At 37.8% G+C, this 17,998-nt stretch overlaps 1 protein-coding gene across 13 annotated transcripts in view; it reads left to right on the forward strand.

Moving 5' to 3' along the window:
• The window catches only part of CPVL (carboxypeptidase vitellogenic like), a 249,760-nt gene that overhangs the window by 100,119 nt on the left and 131,643 nt on the right, over window positions 1-17,998 (forward strand). For all 13 annotated transcript variants that reach the window (XM_053609286.1, XM_053609291.1, XM_053609285.1 and 10 more), the window contains one exon: window positions 10,595-10,661. In XM_053609286.1, the coding sequence (XP_053465261.1) occupies window positions 10,595-10,661 (67 nt within the window). The remainder of the gene's footprint in view (window positions 1-10,594; window positions 10,662-17,998) is intronic.

Here is a 17,998-nt window from a genome sequence, read left to right on the forward strand (position 1 = left end):
CTTGGCTGTGCAGAAGCTTTTTAGTTTGATCAAGTCCCAGTAGTGTATTTTTGAAGCTGCTTCAATTGCCCGGGGGGGGTCATCCTCATAAAATACTCGCCCATCCCGATCTCTTCAAGGGTTTTCCCTGCACTGTCCTCTAGTATTTTTACAGTTTCATGTCTTAAGTTTAAATCTTTGATCCAGTGAGAGTCTATCTTAGTTAATGGTGAAAGGTGTGGGTCCAGTTTCAGTCTTTTACAGGTTGCCAGCCAGTTCACCGAGCACCATTTGTTAAATAGGGAATCTTTTCCCCACTGGATGTTTTTAATTGGCTTGTCAAAGATTAAATTACGGTAAGTAGCTGGATTCATCTCCTGATTCTCTATTCTATTCCAGATATCTACCTCTCTGTTTTTGTGCCAATACCATGCTGTTTTGATCACTATTGATTTGTAGTATAGTCTGAGGTCTGGTAGCGTAATTCCTCCTGCTTTGTTTTTATTTCTGAGTAATGTCTTGGCTATTTGAGGTTTTTTTCTGATTCCATATAAAATGAAGTATTGACTTTCCAAATCTTTAAAGTATGACAGTGCACCTTTAATAGGGATTGCATTGAAATTATATATTGCTTTGGGTAGTATAGACATTTTAACTATGTTGACTCTTTTCCATTTAGAAAAGAATTAATAACATTTTAGTATGTTTTTCCATTTCTAAATATTTTCAGCTATTTCTTTTCTTAGAGTTTCATAGTTCTCTTTATAGAGATCTTTCACGTCCTTTCTTAGATAAATACCCAAATATTTCATCTTCTTTGGCACAACTGTGAATGGGATAGAGTCCTTAACTGTTTTTTCAACTTGACTGTTGTTGGTATATATAAAGGCTACCGATTTATGAATGTTCATTTTGTAACCTGACACGCTGCTGTATTCCTTGATCACTTCTAAAAGTTTTGTAGTAGAGTCCCTAGGGTTTTCCAGATATACTATCATATCATCCGCAAAGAGTGAAAGTTTGATCTCTTCTGACCCTATATGGATACCCTTGATCGCCATTTCTTCCCTAATTGTGGTGGCTAAAACTTCCATTACAATATTAAAAGGCAATAGAGACAATGGGCAGCCTTGTCTGGTTCCTGATCTGAGTGGAAATGATTCCAATTTAACTCCATTCAATATGATATTGGCTGTGGGTTTGCTGTAGATGGTCTCTATCAGTTTAAGAAATGTCCCTTCTATACCGATTTTCTTAAGTGTTCTGATCATGAAGGGATGCTGGATATTATCAAAAGCTTTTTCTGCATCGATTGAGAGAATCATATGATCTTTGTTTTTTAATTTGTTTATGTGCTGCATTACATTTATAGATTTACATATATTGAACAAGCCTTGAGATCCTGGGATAAAACCAACATGGTCATGATGTATAATTTGTTTGATGTGTTGCTGGATTCTGTTTGTTAGGATCTTGTTGAATATTTTTGCATCTATATTCATTAGTGATATTGGTCTATAATTTTCTTTTCTTGTTGGGTCTTTTCCTGGATTGGGGATCAGGGTGATGTTTGCTTCATAGAACGTGTTGGGTAGTCTTCCTTCTTTTTCTACCTTTTGGAACAGGTTGAGTAATATAGGTACTAATTCCTCTTTAAAGGTTTGGTAGAATTCAGACGTGAAACCATCTGGTCCCAGGCTTTTCTTTTTAGGGAGGTTTTGTATGGTTGATGCTATTTCCGAATTTGATATGGGCTTGTTCAACATTTCCACTTCATTCTGGTTAAGTCTTGGAAGGTGACGTGCTTCCAAGTATTGGTCAATTTCCTTCAGATTTTCATATTTCTGAGAATAAATTTTCATGTAATATTCATTAAGTTTTTTTTGGATTTCTGAGGAGTCTGTTGTTATTTCGTCTTTGTTGTTTCTGATTGATGAGATTAGAGATTTCACTCTTTTTTTCCTGATTAGGTTGGCCAAAGGTTTATGTATTTTATTGACCTTTTCGAAAAACCAGCTTTTTGATTTATTGATCTCTTGTATTATTCCTTTGTTTTCAATTTCATTTAATTCTGCTCTCATTTTGGTTATTTCTTTTCTTCTACTGGGTTTGGGGTTGGAATATTCTTCCTTTTCCAGATGCTTGAGATGTCCCATTAAGTTGTTAACTTCCTCTCTTTCCGTTCTCTTGAGGAAGGCTTGCAGTGCTATAAATTTCCCTCTTAGAACTGCCTTTGTGGTGTACCAAAGGTTCTGATAGTTCGTGTCTTCATTGTTGTTTGTTTCAAAAAATTGGTGATTTCTTTCTTAATCACGTCTCTCACCCAGCTATCATTCAGCATAAGGTTATTTAACTTCCATGTTTTTGTATGAGTACGCAGATTCCTGTTGTTACTCAGCTCAAGTTTTATTCCATGGTGGTCCAAGAAGATGCAAGGAATAATTTCTATTCCTTTAAGTTTACTGAAGTTAGACTTGTGACCTAAGATGTGATCGATTTTGGAGTAAGTTCTATGGGCTGATGAGAAGTATGTGTATTCAGTTTTGTTGGGATGAAATGTTCTGTAGATGTCTGCTAAATCCAAATATTGGATGGTTAGGTTTAAATCTAAGATTTCTTTGCTCAGCTTCTTGCTGGAGGATCGATCCAACACTGCCAAAGGAGTGTTGAACTCTCCGACGATTATGGAGCTGGAGGAAATCAAGTTGCTCATGTCTGTTAGAGTTTCTCTTATAAATTGAGGTGCATTCTGGTTGGGTGCATAGATATTAATAATTGAGATCTCATCATAGTGAGTATTACCCTTAACAAATATGAAGTAACCATTCTTGTCCTTCCTTTCTTTTGTTGGTTTAAAGCCTATTGTATCTGCAAATAAAATTGCAACACCTGCTTTTTTCTGATTACCATTTGCCTGAAATATGGATGACCATCCTTTCACCCTGAGTCTGTATTTGTCTTTTAGGTTAAGATGTGACTCTTGTACGCTACAGATATCTGGCCTGGTGCCTCTTTACAGGCCAGTTTAGCTGTCCACATTGCAAAATAACTTTCAGCCCTAGATCTTGTACCCAGCTAAACTGAGTTTCATCTATGATGGAGAAATGAAATACTTTAATGACATTCATATTTTGAAGAAATTTGCCACAACCAAACCAGCTCTTCAGGATATTCTCAGACCTATCCTCCATAATAACCAACCCAATCCTCTACTACAAACGTAAACTTACTCAGAAATTCCTGATCAAACTCCAAATTCTACAATGGCAAAAAGATTAAAATTGTCCACTGGACTTTTGAAAAACTCGATACCCAAAATTTCACCAAACTTATCAATAATCTCCATTAATGTGAATGGCTTAAACTGTCCTCTAAAGAGACATAGGTTAGCTGACCAGATACAAAACCTCAGACCAGATATCTATCTGTTGCTTACAAGAGTCACATCTTAACTTAAAAGACAAATACAGACTCAGGGTGAAAGGATGGTCATCCATATTTCAGGCAAATGGTGACCAGAAAAAAGCAGGTGTTGCAATTTTATTTGCAGATACAATAGGCTTTAAACCAACAAAAGTAAGGAAGGACAAGAATGGTCACTTCATATTTGTTTAGGGTAATACTCAATATGATGAGATTTCAATTATTAATATCTATGCACCCAATCAGAATGCACCTCAATTCCTAAGAGAAACTCTAACACTCATGAGCAACTTGATTTCCTCCAGCTCCATAATAGTTGGAGATTTTAACACTCCTTTGGCAGTGAGGGATCGATCCTCCAACAAAAAGCTGAGTAAACAAATTTTAGATTTAAATCTAACCATCCAGCATTTAGATCTAGCAGACATCTACAGAACATTTCATCCTAACAAAACTGAATACACATACTTCTCATCAGCCCATAGAACTTACTCCAAAATCAATCATATCTTAGGTCACAAATCTAACCTCAGTAAATTTAAAGGAATAGAAGTTATTCCATGTATCTTCTCGGACCACCATGGAATAAAACTAGAGCTGAGTAACAACAGGAATCTATATACTCATACAAAAACATGGAAGTTAAATAACCTCATGCTGAATGATAGCTGGGTCAGAGATGAGATCAAGAAGGAAATTGCCAAATTTTTGGAACAAAACGACAATGAAGACACGAACTATCAGAACCTCTGGCACACTGCAAAGGCAGTTCTAAGAGGGAAATTTATAGCACTGAAAGCCTTCCTCAGGAGAACAGAAAGAGAGGAAGTTAGCAACTTAATGGGACATCTCAAGCAACTGGAAAAGGAAGAACACTCCAACCCCAAACCCAGAAGAAGAAAAGAAATAACCAAAATCAGAGCAGAACTAAATGAAATTGAAAACAAAAGAACAGTACAACAGATCAATAAATCAAAAAGCTGGTTTTTTTCAAAAAGGTCAACGAAATAGATAAACCGTTGGCCAACCTAATCGGGAAGAAAAGAGTAAAATCTCTAATCTCATCAATCAGAAATGACAAAGATGAAATAACAACAGACTCCTCAGAAATCCAAAAAATCTTTAATGAATATTACAAGAAACTTTACTCTCACAAATATGAAAATCTGAAGGAAATGGACCAATACTTGGAAGCTCGTCACCTTCCAAGACTTAACCAGAATCAAGTGGAAATGTTGAACAGGCCCATTTCAAGTTCAGAAATAACATCAACCATACAAAACCTCCCCAAAAAGAAAAGTCCGGGACCAGATGTTTTCACGTCAGAATTCTACCAAACCTTTAAAGAGGAATTAGTACCTATATTACTCAACCTGTTCCAAAAGGTAGAAAATTAAGGAAGACTACCCAACACGTTCTATGAAGCAAACATCACCCTGATCCCCAAACCAGGAAAAGACCCAACAAGGAAAGAAAATTATAGACCAATATCACTAATGAATATAGACGCAAAAATATTCAACAAGATCCTAAGAAACAGAATCCAGCAACATATCAAAGAAATCATACATCATGATCAAGTTGGCTTTATCCCACGGTCTCAAGGCTGGTTCAATATACGTAAATCTATAAATGTAATTCAACACATAAACAAAGTAAAAAACAAAGATCATATGATTCTCTCAATCAATGCAGAAAAAGCTTTTGATAACATCCAACATCCCTTCATGATCAGAACACTTAAGAAAATCGGTATAGAAGGGTCATTTCTTAAATGGATAGAGGCCTTCTACAGCAAACTAACAGCCAATATCATATTGAATGGAGTTAAATTGGAATCATTTCCACTCAGATCAGGAACCAGACAAGCCTGCCCATTGTCTCCATTGCTTTTTAACATTGTAATGGAAGTTTTAGCCACCACAATTAGGGAAGAAAAGGCGATCAAGGGCATCCACATAGGGTCAGAAGAGATCAAACTTTCGCTCTTCGCAGATGATATGATTGTATATCTGGAAAACACTAGGGATTCTACTACAAAACTCTTAGAAGTGATCAAGGAATACAGCAACATCTTAGCTTACAAAATCAACATTCATAAATCAGTAGCCTTTATATATACCAACAATAGTCAAGCTGAAAAAACAATTAAGGACTCTATCCCATTCACAGTAGTGCCAAAGAAGATGAAATATTTGGGAGTTTATCTAACAAAGGATGTGAAAGATCTATATAAAGAGAACTATGAAACTCTAAGAAAAGAGATAGCCGAGAGTGTTAATAAATGGAAAAACATACCATGCTCATGGCTGGGAAGAATCAACATTGTTAAAATGTCCATACTACCAAAAGCAATATATAACTTCAACGCAATCCCTATTAAAGTTCCACTGTCATACTTTAAAGATCTTGAAAAAACAATACTTCGTTTTATATGGAATCAGAAAAAACCTCGAATAGCCAAGACATTACTCAAAAATAAAAACAAAGCAGGAGGAATTACGCTACCAGACCTCAGACTATACTACAAATTGATAGTGATCAAAACAGCATGGTATTGGCACAAAAACAGAGAAGTAGATGTCTGGAACAGAATAGAGAACCAAGAGATGAACCCAGCTACTTACGGTAATTTAATCTTTGACAAGGCAATTAAAAACATCCAGTGGGGAAAAGATTCCCTATTTAACAAATGGTGCTGGGTGAACTGGCTGGCAACCTGTAGAAGACTGAAACTGGATCCACACCTTTCACCACCAACCAAGATAGACTCTTACTGGATTAAAGACCTGAACTTAAGACATGAAACTATAAAAATACTAGAAGAGAGTGCAGGGAAAAACCTTCAAGAAATTGGGTTGGGTGAGTTTTTCATGAGAAGGACCTCCCGGGCGATTGAAGCAGCTTCAAAAATACACTTTTGGGACTTGATCAAACTAAAATGCTTCTGCACAGCCAAGAACACAGTAAGTAAAGCAAGCAAACAGCCCACAGAATGGGAGAAGATATTTGCTGGTTATGTCTCTGACAAAGGTTTAATAACCAGAATCCACAGTGAACTCAAATGCATTAACAAGAAAAGAACAAGGGATACCATCACAGGCTGGGCAAGAGACTTGAAAAGAAACTTCTCTGAAGAAGACAGGCGAGTGGCCTTCAGCCATGTGAAAAAATGCTCATCATCTTTAATCATCAGAGAAATGCAAATCAAAACTACTTTGAGATATCATCTAACTCCAGTGAGACTAGCCTATATCACAAAATCTCAAGACCAGAGATGTTGGCGTGGATGTGGAGAAAAGGGAACACTTTTGCACTGCTGGTGGGAATGCAAACTAATACGTTCCTTTTGGAAAGATATATGGAGAACACTTAAAGATCTAAAAATAGATTTGCCATTCAATCCTGTAATTCCTCTGCTGGGCATATACCCAGAAGACCAAAAACGACATTATAACGAAGATATTTGTACCAGAATCTTTATTGTAGCCCTATTCATAATTGCTAAGTGATGGAAAAAACCCAAGTGCCCATCGATCCACAAATGGATTAACAAATTGTGGTATATGTACACAATGGAATATTATGCAGCCTTAAAGAAAGATGGAGACTTTACCTCTTTCATGTTTACATGGATGGAGCTGGAACATATTCTTCTCAGTAAAGTGTCTCAAGAATGGAAGAAAAAATATCCAATGTATTCACCCCTACTATGAAACTAACTTAGGACCTTCACATGAAAGCTATAACCAAGTTTCAACCTAAGAACAGGGGGAAGGGGAAAAATGTGGGGAGGGAGGGGGTAGGTGGGTAGAGGGAGGAGGATTGAAAGGATCACACCTGTGGTGCATCTTACAAGGGTACATGTGAGGCTTGGCAAATGTGGAATGTAAATGTCTTGGCAAAGTAACTAAGAAAATGCCAGGAGGGCTATGTCAACTAATGAGATGAAAATGTGTCAAATATTCTATGAACCAAGTGTATAGTGCCCCATGATCATATTGATGTACACAGCTATGATTTAATAAAAAAAAAAAAAGAGAGAATTCAAAATGTAAAGCAAAAAAAGAAAAAAAAAAAAGACATGACACTATAAAAATACTAGAAGAGAGTGTAGGGAAAACCCTGGAAGAAATCGGCCTGGGCGATTATTTTATGATGAGGACCCCCAGGGCAATTGAAGCAGCTTCAAAAATACACTACTGGGACCTGATCAAACTAGAAAGATTCTGCATAGCCAAGAACACAGTAACTAAAGCAAGCAAACAGCCCTCAGAATGGGAGAAGATATTTGCAGGTTATGTCTCCGACAAAAGTTTAATAACCAGAATCCACAGAGAACTCAAACGTATAAGCAAGAAAAGAACAAGTGATCCCATCACAGGCTGGGCAAGGGATTTGAAGAGAAACTCTCTGAAGAAGACAGGCATGCAGCCTACAGACATATGAAAAAATGCTCATCATCTTTAATCATCAGAGAAATGCAAATCAAAACTACTTTGAGATATCATCTAACTCCAGTGAGACTAGCCTATATCACAAAACCCAAGACCAGAGATGTTGGCGTGGCTGTGGAGAAAAGGGAACACTTTTGCACTGCTGGTGGGAATGCAAATTAATACATTCCTTTTGGAAAGAGATATGGAGAACACTTAGAGATCTAAAAATAGATCTGCCATTCAATCCTATAATTCCTCAACTAGGCATATACCCAGAAGACCAAAAATCACGTCACAACAAAGATATTTGTACCAGAATGTTTATTGCAGCCCTATTCATAATTGCTAAGTCATGGAAAAAGCCCAAGTGCCCATCGATCCATGAATGGATTAATAAACTGTGGTATATGTACACCATGGAATATTATGCAGCCTTAAAGAAAGATGGAGACTTTACCTCTTTCATGTTTACATGGATGGAGCTGGAACATATTCTTCTTAGTAAAGTATCTCAAGAATGGAAGAAAAAGTATCCAATGTACTCAGCCCTACTATGAGACTAATTTATGGCTTTCACATGAAAGCTATAACCCAGTTACAACCTAAGAATAGGGGGAAAGGAGAAAGGGAGGGGAGGGAGGGGGAGGGGGGGATTGGTGAGATTACACCTGCAGTGCATCTTACAAGGGTATATGTAAAACTTAGTAAATGTGGATTGTAAATGTCTTAGCACAATAACTAAGAAAATGCCAGGAAGGCTATGTTAACCAATGAGATGAAAATCTGTCAAACGGTCTGTGAAACTAGTGTATGGTGCTCCATGATCACATTAATGTACACAGCTATGATTTAATAAAAAAATAAATAAAAATAAATGCAATTAAATGAGGAAGTGGCATATGTAAATCTAACTTACTAAATTTACCTTTTTTATTCTTCACTCCTATTGAAGAAAGACCAACCAAGCACTTGCTAAAAAAGAAATCAGCCAATTTTTTTTTTTTTTTTTGTGAGACAAGGTTTTGCTCTGTCACTCAGGCTGGCATGCAGTGGCATGATCATGGATCACTGCAGCCTTAAATTCATGGTCTCAAGTAATCCTCCCACCTTGGCCTTCCAAAGTGTTGGGATTGGGATATGAGCACCTGGCCTCAATTATTTTTTTCTGATATAACTATAAAATTAAAACTCCATGATAACTTCCTCAAGCAGATCCTTGCCTTTAGAATTCTGGCATTTTAGAGCTTGAAATAACCTAGGAGATTATCTCCCACTAAGATTGTCAGATAAAATACAGAATGCGTAGGTAAATTTGAATTCCAGAGAAACAAATAATTTTTAAGGTTATTCTTAAATATTTCAAATATACTTACCCTGAAACATTATTTGTTGTTTATATGAAATTCAAATTTAATTGGATGTCATAATTTTATTTGCTAAATCTGGCAGCCCTGATGAGTCTTTAACAGATACTACAAGGAAATGAGCTTTAAGCTAAAGCGTAACACTTAATTGAGATTTACTGAATTAAGTTATCTAGTACCATTCCACTAAGCAGGAAGAGAGAAAGGGAAGTAGTTTTTAGCCTGGAGGTTGGAGAGGAAAGGGTGGAGAATGAATGCTTATTTTTATCTGTGTTCAAAAGCCAGCTTATTGCCAGCACAAACATGAAAGCTATAAAATGCAGCTCCTCAGATTCAATTGCTACAAAGGCCACTATAAATAATGAATACAGAAATACACCAAAATCCTACAGTAGTGTCACGTGGTGGATTTTTATGGAGCCTTTGAAAATTAAGTATAGCCAGGATCATGGTGATTGTAATGACCCAGTTTTGCCTCTCTGTAACCCTTGAACTCTCTGCTCCTCCAGAGCCTCCTTGCCTTTATCTTCCCTAGGTGGCTCACGGTTTTTAGTCCCTTAGCAGGAAGCTGGGACAAAAGCCCCTCCCTAGCGTCTGGAAGTCACTGCAATCTGGGTCAAAACATTCAGAGGGCTTTTGAGTTTCACAAGTTTTTGATTTCCTTTTTTTGAAAGATTTTTGTCAGTTAGAGAATCATTTTAAAGATTCATCTTTTTTTCCCCGGCTTATTATGAAAAAATTCTTTGAGTCTGTTTAAATCAATTTAAGCTTAACTCACTAAAGTGGCTGTTGCCCTCTTAAGTAAATGTAAATTTTTCTTGGCTCAGAGGCCACTTTAATATCTGTGGCCATGTGCTGGTTTTACTTTAGATTATAGTCATTTTAGTTTTTCTGTTCTTTGGTTATTAAAGTGTTGGTGTTCTGGGAGCTCCATTAAAAATGTTTAGGGTCTCCTTTAGTGGGAGGTTGGTTAGCAACTGAGGTTCCAGTTACTTTACCACAAACCTGGGCTAATGGGGTCACAAGGTTTATAGAGCCACCTCCAAGAATTGCTGCATTGTAGGTGAAAGCCCGTATCATTTCCTCAAGGTTCCCCCAATAAGTGGATGATATAAACTGGTAAGACAGAGATTTGGAAATGTGCCCAGTAAATTGAAGTCCATTTTTCCAAACTTCTTAGTAGCATAAAGTAAACTCACATGTGTTTTCTAAACGTCCATATAGTATGCAATATTGTGTACATGAGGCTTTCAAAAAAAATGCTCTATAGAAGCTCACAGCAAAATTACTACTTATTTCAAATGAATATTAACACCTATTACCAAAGGGTTTGATTTCTGATTCATTTTTCTGACTGACTTTTATTGTTGTTGTTATTCTTTTTTGCAGTGCATTAATTCAGTTTTTCCAGTTGTTTCCTGAATATAAAGATAATGAGTTTTATGCCACTGGGGAGGTGAGTTGAAGTCATGTTTACTTGTGTTGCTCAAACCTCAGCAAGACTGAAGTATATTATGCCAGTCTGTCCATTTAAAATATGTATACACATACAGAAACATAGATTTATATAAATATTAATTGAGCCTATATTCAAAATTATCCAGTTATCCACTAAATATTTTCTACGGCATTTTTTTTAAATCTAGGACTCAATAAAGGTTCATATAATATCATGGGTACAGTGCGTGTTCATGTCTCAGTCTCTGCCTTTTTCTTGTTGTCATTCATGAAGATGATTTGGAAGAGCCCTGGCCAGATGCCTTGTGAAATGTTCTGTGTTCTGAATTTGTCTGATTCTTTTTTCCTCCATGTCAAAACATTTTGGTGTGAGCTTCACAGAGGTGATGCTGTATATTTTCTGTTGTATCACATCAGGAGTTTCGTAATGTCAGCATGCCCATTACTGTGGTAGTGAACTTGATCACTGTGTCAAGGTGTCTTCACTGTTGTAAAGATACTTGTTTCTATTTATAATTAATTAATAATCTGAGACCATGTGAACATCTGTTCCCTGAAAATCTGTCACCCAAAAGTTTTAATATCCATTGATGACCCCTGTCTGAAACAGTTATTACACTGGCAGTTACAAAATGGTAATTTTTCTAAACCATCTTACGATAGTTGTCGTTTGCTTTCCTCTGTCATGAAGTTTTCCCTCCTTCTCTCTATTATTTACTTCTATAAAGCTTACTGTAAATTCATGGGTATTCATTGCTATACCTATTTGATCTGTTATAATTTATTGCTATCATTATTGTTCTTGATGTTTATATTGTTGCAGTTTTGTCAATGGCAGCCCCTTCAAGCTGTGCTCTTTTTATAGCGCCCCGTTACTTTCTGAGCATTTCCTTATTTTTTTGGTAGAAATACAGAGAGTGCCAAAAAATGTATACACCTTTTTAAAAAAGAAAAAAACTGCATTAAAATTGTAATATTCAATAGCCAATAACGTTTGTTATCTTATATATTGTGTCTTTTATAATTGCCATAGTCAAACATGACCTAAGTATTACATTTTTAATGCAAGTTTTTTTCCTTTCTTAAAATGTATATACATTTTTTTCAGCAAGGCCTGGTGGTTGAAGCCTGTAATCTGAGCCCTTGGGAGGCTGAGGCAGAAGGATTGCTTGAGCTCAGGAATTTGAAACAAGGCTGATCAAGAGTGAGATCCTATCTCTAAAACAAACAAACAAACAAACAAACAAACAAAAACCCCAGAAAATTAGCTGGGCACCGTGGCAGGCACTTGTAGTCCCAGCTACTTGGAAGGCTGAGGCAGGAGGATCACTTGACCCCAGGAGTTTGAGATAGCTCTGAGCTAGGCTGACACCACAACACTCTTGCCTGGGCAACAGAGTGAGGCTCTGTCTAAAAAATAAATAAAAGTGTATACCTTCTTTTGGTACCTTCAGTGTATGTTCCAATATCATCTTGTACTTTCCTTGCTGTCCCCCCGAAATATTTTTGTCAAGGAGGCCTGATTCCTCGGAATGAGGAATGATATTTAAAACCCAGGTCCTAAGCAGGAAGGGTGCTCATTACTTCTGGGATGTCATTTCTGTTAGATTTTGTTGGCAGAGCTAGGAAACAAAATGACCTCATACCAATACCCATAAGTCTAATTTCACACCACGAGTTCTCTTCTTTCCCCATTCCACAGTTACATACCCCATTTTCCCTGGTGCATTGAGTACAGCAACGTGCTTTTTGTTTTGCTCAGTCCCATATTATGCCCCCAAATGTTTTCAGAATTACTCCATCAGTACCATTAACAACAAGAAACCTCTAAGTTACATTTAACTGGTTTTTTTGTTTGTTTGTTTTTTTGTTTTTGTTTTTTCCTGCAGCTATTTTCATCCTTAGGCTACATCTCACTATAGACTTATCATCAAAGTCCTGTGTTTAAAAGTTATCAGAACTCTATCTTTTTCAGGGTGATAATGTTACAATTTAATATGCAGTTAGGTTCACTTATCAATATTGGTTTCAATTTTAGAGCTTTCTGTTTTCATCCTTTTCAATTTAAGATTATTTGTAAAATGTATACCAAGGCCAGGTATGGTGGCTCATGCCTATAATCCTAGCACTATGGGTGGCCACTGTGGGTGGATCCTTTGAGCTCAGGAGTTCAAGACCAGCCTGAGCAAGAGCAAGACCCCGGTTTCTGCCAAAAATAGAAGGAAATTAGCTAGGAGACTAAAAGTAGAAAAAAAAAATACTAACCAGATGTTGTGGCAAGTGCCTGTAGTCCCAGCTACTTGGGAAGCAAGAGGATCACTTGAACCCAAGAGTTTGAGGTTGCTGTGAGCTATGATGTCATGGCACTCTACCCAGTGGAACATTGTGAGACTCTGTCTCAAAAAACATTTTTTTAATAAAATAAAATGAAAAATAAAATTTATACCAGCCATTATTTTGAGGACACAGATACAGTTTTAAGTGCTAGGAATACAACAGTGAATAAAACAAACAAAAATCCCTGACCTCATCCATTCTAGAGGAGTAGACAGTGATAAGTAAAATAAATATGTACTGGGTACTCCAGCATCAGACAGTGATAAGCGTCATGAAAAAGATATAGTAGGGCAAAGGTTGGAGTGTGACAGAAGTGCTTTTTTGGATCAGATTGTCTAGGCAAGGCTCTCTGACAAGGAGATAATTGAGTGGAACCCTGAATGATGTGATAAAACGATTTCTTCAGCGTCTGGAAGAACAGCTCTCCTGGCAAAAGAAATAGCAAATGCAAAGACTCAGAGGAAGGAGCAGACTTGGGGGTTGAAGGAAGAGCACAGAGCCCTGGGGTTGGAGCTGAGAGAAGAGACTCAGGCAGATCCTTGGGGTCCCTGCTGCCCATAGCAAAGAGTTTGGACTTTATTCTGAGCACTATGGGAACTAAGGGTACAACATCCACTGAAAGAGTATTTAGAATCAAATTCAATTCAACACAGATATTTTGAGTCTCTCCTAAGTCTGAGGCATTAGGGAAGTATTAGGAATTAGGTTAGACATTGACCCTGCTCTAAACCTGAAAGTCTAATGATTACCATACAGAGTGAAAGGTACAATTAGCAAAATGGCTAGAAAAATGAATAGCCACAGGAAAGCTGCAGATAGACACCTCTCAATAAGGAATCCTCAGAAAAGGCCAACCAGAGAAGGTGGGCTGAATTTCGCAGAGTAAATAGGGGTGTATTAGTCAAGGCTCTTTTACTTGTGAATGACAGAAAACCTATTTAAAGTGGCTTAAGTAAAAAGGGGGACTGATTGATGGATTTAGCATCAGGCACAGTTGAATCTCGGTGCTCATAGCCGACCATAAGGATTTGTCATTCTCTCCTGATCTGTGTACTTGGCTTTGTACTTCTCTGGTTCCATTCTCAGACAGGTTTGTTTTTTTTTTTTAACTTTTAATTTCAACATATTAAGGGGGTACAAATGTTTTTGCTGGATGAAAAGCTTTATAATGCTTGAGTCAGGGCTATAAGTGTGCCCATCACCTGAATAGTGTTTGTTGTACCCGTTAGGTAGGTTTTTGCCCTTCCCTTCTTCCCACCCCTGCACTTGATTTCCAATGACTTTTAACTCCCTCTATGCACACGTGTGCCCCTCAGTTGGTTCTAATTTATTAGAGAGCACAAGTGGTATGTTTGTTTTTTCATTCTTGAAATACTTCACTTAGGATAATGGTCTCCAGTTCCATCCAAATTGTAGCAAAAGGCAAAATCCATCCCTTTTTTTGGCCGAGTAGTACATGGTATACACAACACCACATTTTGTTAATCCACTCATGAATTGATGGGCACTTGGGTTCATTCCACATTTTTGCAATTGTGAATTGTGCTAGAATAAGCGTTAGAATACAGGTCTTTTTGATAAAATGACTTCGATTCCTTTGGGTAAGCACCCAGGAGTGAGATTGCTGAATCAAATGGTAGGTCTACTTTTACTTCCTTGAGAAATCTTTATATTGTTTTCCATACAACATATACTGGGGGGGTGGGGAAGCCCAGTTTAATAAATTATTCTGGGAAAATTAGCCATATACAGAATAAGGAAATAGGACCCCTGTGTCTCACTCATCACAAAAATTAATTCAAGATAGACAAAAGGCTTAAATTTAAGGTGTGAAACCAATAGAATTTTAGAAGAAAACAGAAAAAACTCTTTTTAGATATCAGCCTAGGCAAAGAATTTATGACTAAGAGCCCAAAGGCAATTACAGCAACAACAAAAATAAATAAATGAGACTTGATTAAATCAGACAGGTTCTTTCACTTGGATAGTCCTACTTCTCTACCCACTCAGAGTAGGTGTAGCCAACCAGCTCAACTTCTCTTTCCAGCAATCTATCCATATTCCCGAATCTCATATGATCCATTTGGATCCCATGCCTATCCTAGAACCAATAACTGAGGCCAGGGGATTGGAATCTACAGATTGGCTAGGATGGTGCCGAGGGCAGCCCCAGCATGGGAGCCTTCATGCTCTGAACCACAAGGCTTGAGAATGGGAGGTCTCCAGGGGAAGATCCCATGATGATACAAGGAGATGGGCTGGAAGTGGGGAGGGTTAACACATCCACTGATGTCCACCCTAAGAGAGTGAAAGAGAAACATGGTCTCGTGTTTCAGTTTTTCCAAGAGAGTTGCAAGTTAATGGAAGTAGGAACTGTCTTTCACTTAGGATAATGAGTGCCTGCTTTCTTCTCTTTCTAAAAACTATTTGGGAAAGATATTCTGACTGTTTAGCATGCTATACTTCACATTTTTAAAGCCAATTATCCAGTCAGGATTACTTAGGACCTCTACCAGTAATTCACTACTGTTCCTTGTCTTCTAATCAATTTCAGAGGCAAATTAGGGAAAGAGAGACGAAGTGATACCCTCATCATTTGGTAGCAACCCTGGAAAATGCCCATTGTCTACCTCCAACAGAAGAGGGATCTGCTTAGTGTGAAATTTCTTGTCTTGCAAATAATGTGGCAATGTTGTTAACCACAATGTTGATATAAACCATGACGTTTGGCAAGGCTACCAAATCCCAGATGAAAAATTTGACTTGTCTATTTTTACATCTGTCTAGTGGTTTAATGCATATTCCAAAATGTATGCAGGACACTTTTCTTTTTATCTTCTTTGATGCCAGGATGAATACTTCTAAGGAAACCTGTCCCTTCCAGGTGATGAAGGAAGATGTGAATGCAGGGACGGGCAGGGCCTGAGGTAGAGGACAGCCGCCAGGCAGCAGCATCGTTACAGAACCGCATATGGGGGACATTCACTCTGGGCGCACATCTCTTCCTGGAAGGAAGAACACTAAATAATGGTGCTTGGTGGGTTTTATTATTATTAGAATGCTATGTTTCTGTGGTCTATGTTGTTCTGTCCAGGTTGTCTTCTGTTTTAAGGCCACGGGGCAGAAAGAAAAAGTAAAGTTCATATTAACCTGATTTGGGGCTGGCTTTGTGTCTAACTAGATAATTCCAAGAAAGTCTTTTAACCTCCTGGGCCTCTGTTTTTCCTCTTACAGTCAGAGAGGTTGGTTTTTAAATTATGTCACTTCCAAAGCTATCTTCCTTTACAAGAAGTTCAACTGTAGTTACCTGGGCTTAGTCTTAAAGGATCTATACATAACTGAAGTTCAAACATAGTACCAGCCCACCCTCCCGCTATCCACTAATACCACCAGAAAAAAAAAAAAAGTTGTTCTAGATTTTTCAAGAAAATTAAGTCCTTTCTCTTCTGAACTCTCACTTCTCTCACACTCTGAGGAAAGCTAAACCAATAACGCTACTCAGTTTGTAGAACCATCCTTGAAAAATAAATGCATAAACTCAGAAATGCATTTCCACTTTTCAAACAAATGCACTGGGCCTAAATATCTTTTTTCAGATTTGTGTGCTATGAATGAAAATAGCCTGATGCTCAACACATATGGAGCAGCTGTTCAGAGACTTGACTGTAATGCAGTCTGGAAATAATAGTACCTACAGCATAGGATTGTTCTGGGTGTTTAATTAGATAATCCTCCTCAAATAGTTAGCGTTATGACTGGCAGTGGTGAGCAAGTGATGACTATTATTACCATTCATGTTGAAAAGCTGCATTGATATATTATGACTCCAAAGCATATGGCCTAACATATGTGGATGGGAGCAGAAGTGTTAATAAATAGATGCTCTGGGGAGCAAGATGGCAGCCAAGTAACAACTTCCTTGCATCTGGGTACCGTGAGTCTGGGTATATAGGACTACAGGCATATCTGGCTGGTGTGATCTGCCTATCATCACCCCTGAGAGGATACAGGGAGTCAGCGAGAGACTTCTGGACCCCAAGAGGAGGACTAAAAGAGTGGAAAACCAGCAAGTGGTCACGTGTGTTCAATCCGTCTAAACCCAAATGCAACTTCCACAGGCACGAGAACTTAAAGAGCAAGAGGAAGTGAAAGGAAAATTAGGGCAAGGAAACAGATAAAAGAAATCACCCATGCGGAAGAATCAGCAGAAAACTCCAGGCAACATGAAGAACCAGTCCAGAACAACCCCGCCAAGGGACCATGAGGTAGCTACTGCAGAGGATTCCACCTATAAAGAAATGTTAGGAATGACAGAAAGGGAATTTAGAATACACATGTTGAAAACAATGAAAGAAATGATGGAAACAATGAAGGAAACTGCTAATAAAGTGGAAAATAACCAAAAGGAAATCCAAAAACAGAATCAAATCAGAGATGAACGATATGAAGAATATAAAAAGGATATAGCAGAGCTGAAGGAAATGAAACAGTCAATCAGGGAACTTAAAGATGCAATGGAAAGTATCAGCAACAGGTTAGACCATGCAGAAGAAAGAATTTCAGAGGTAGAAGACAAAGTTCTTGAGATAACTCAGATAGTAAAAAAGGCAGAAAAGAAGAGAGAGAAAGCAGAACATTCACTGTCAGAATTATGGGACTTTATGAAGCATTCCAACATACGAGTTACAGGAATTCCAAAAGGGGAGGAAGAATGCCCCCAGAGGAATGGAAGCCATACTAGAGAATATCATAAAAGAAAATTTCCCAAATATCACCAAAGATTCTGACACACTGCTTTCAGAAGGCTATCGGACCCCAGGTCGCCTCAACTCTAACCGAGCTTCTCCAAGACACATTGTGATGAACCTGTCCAAAGTCAAGACAAAAGAAAAGATTCTGCAAGCTGCCAGGAGTAAGAGCCAGTTGACCTACAGGGGCAAATCCATCAGAGCGATGGCAGACTTCTCTAATGAAACTTTCCAAACAAGAAGACAATGG

This window comes from Nycticebus coucang, chromosome 11 (assembly GCF_027406575.1).
Source record: "Nycticebus coucang isolate mNycCou1 chromosome 11, mNycCou1.pri, whole genome shotgun sequence".
NCBI classification, from domain to species: Eukaryota; Metazoa; Chordata; class Mammalia; order Primates; family Lorisidae; genus Nycticebus; species Nycticebus coucang.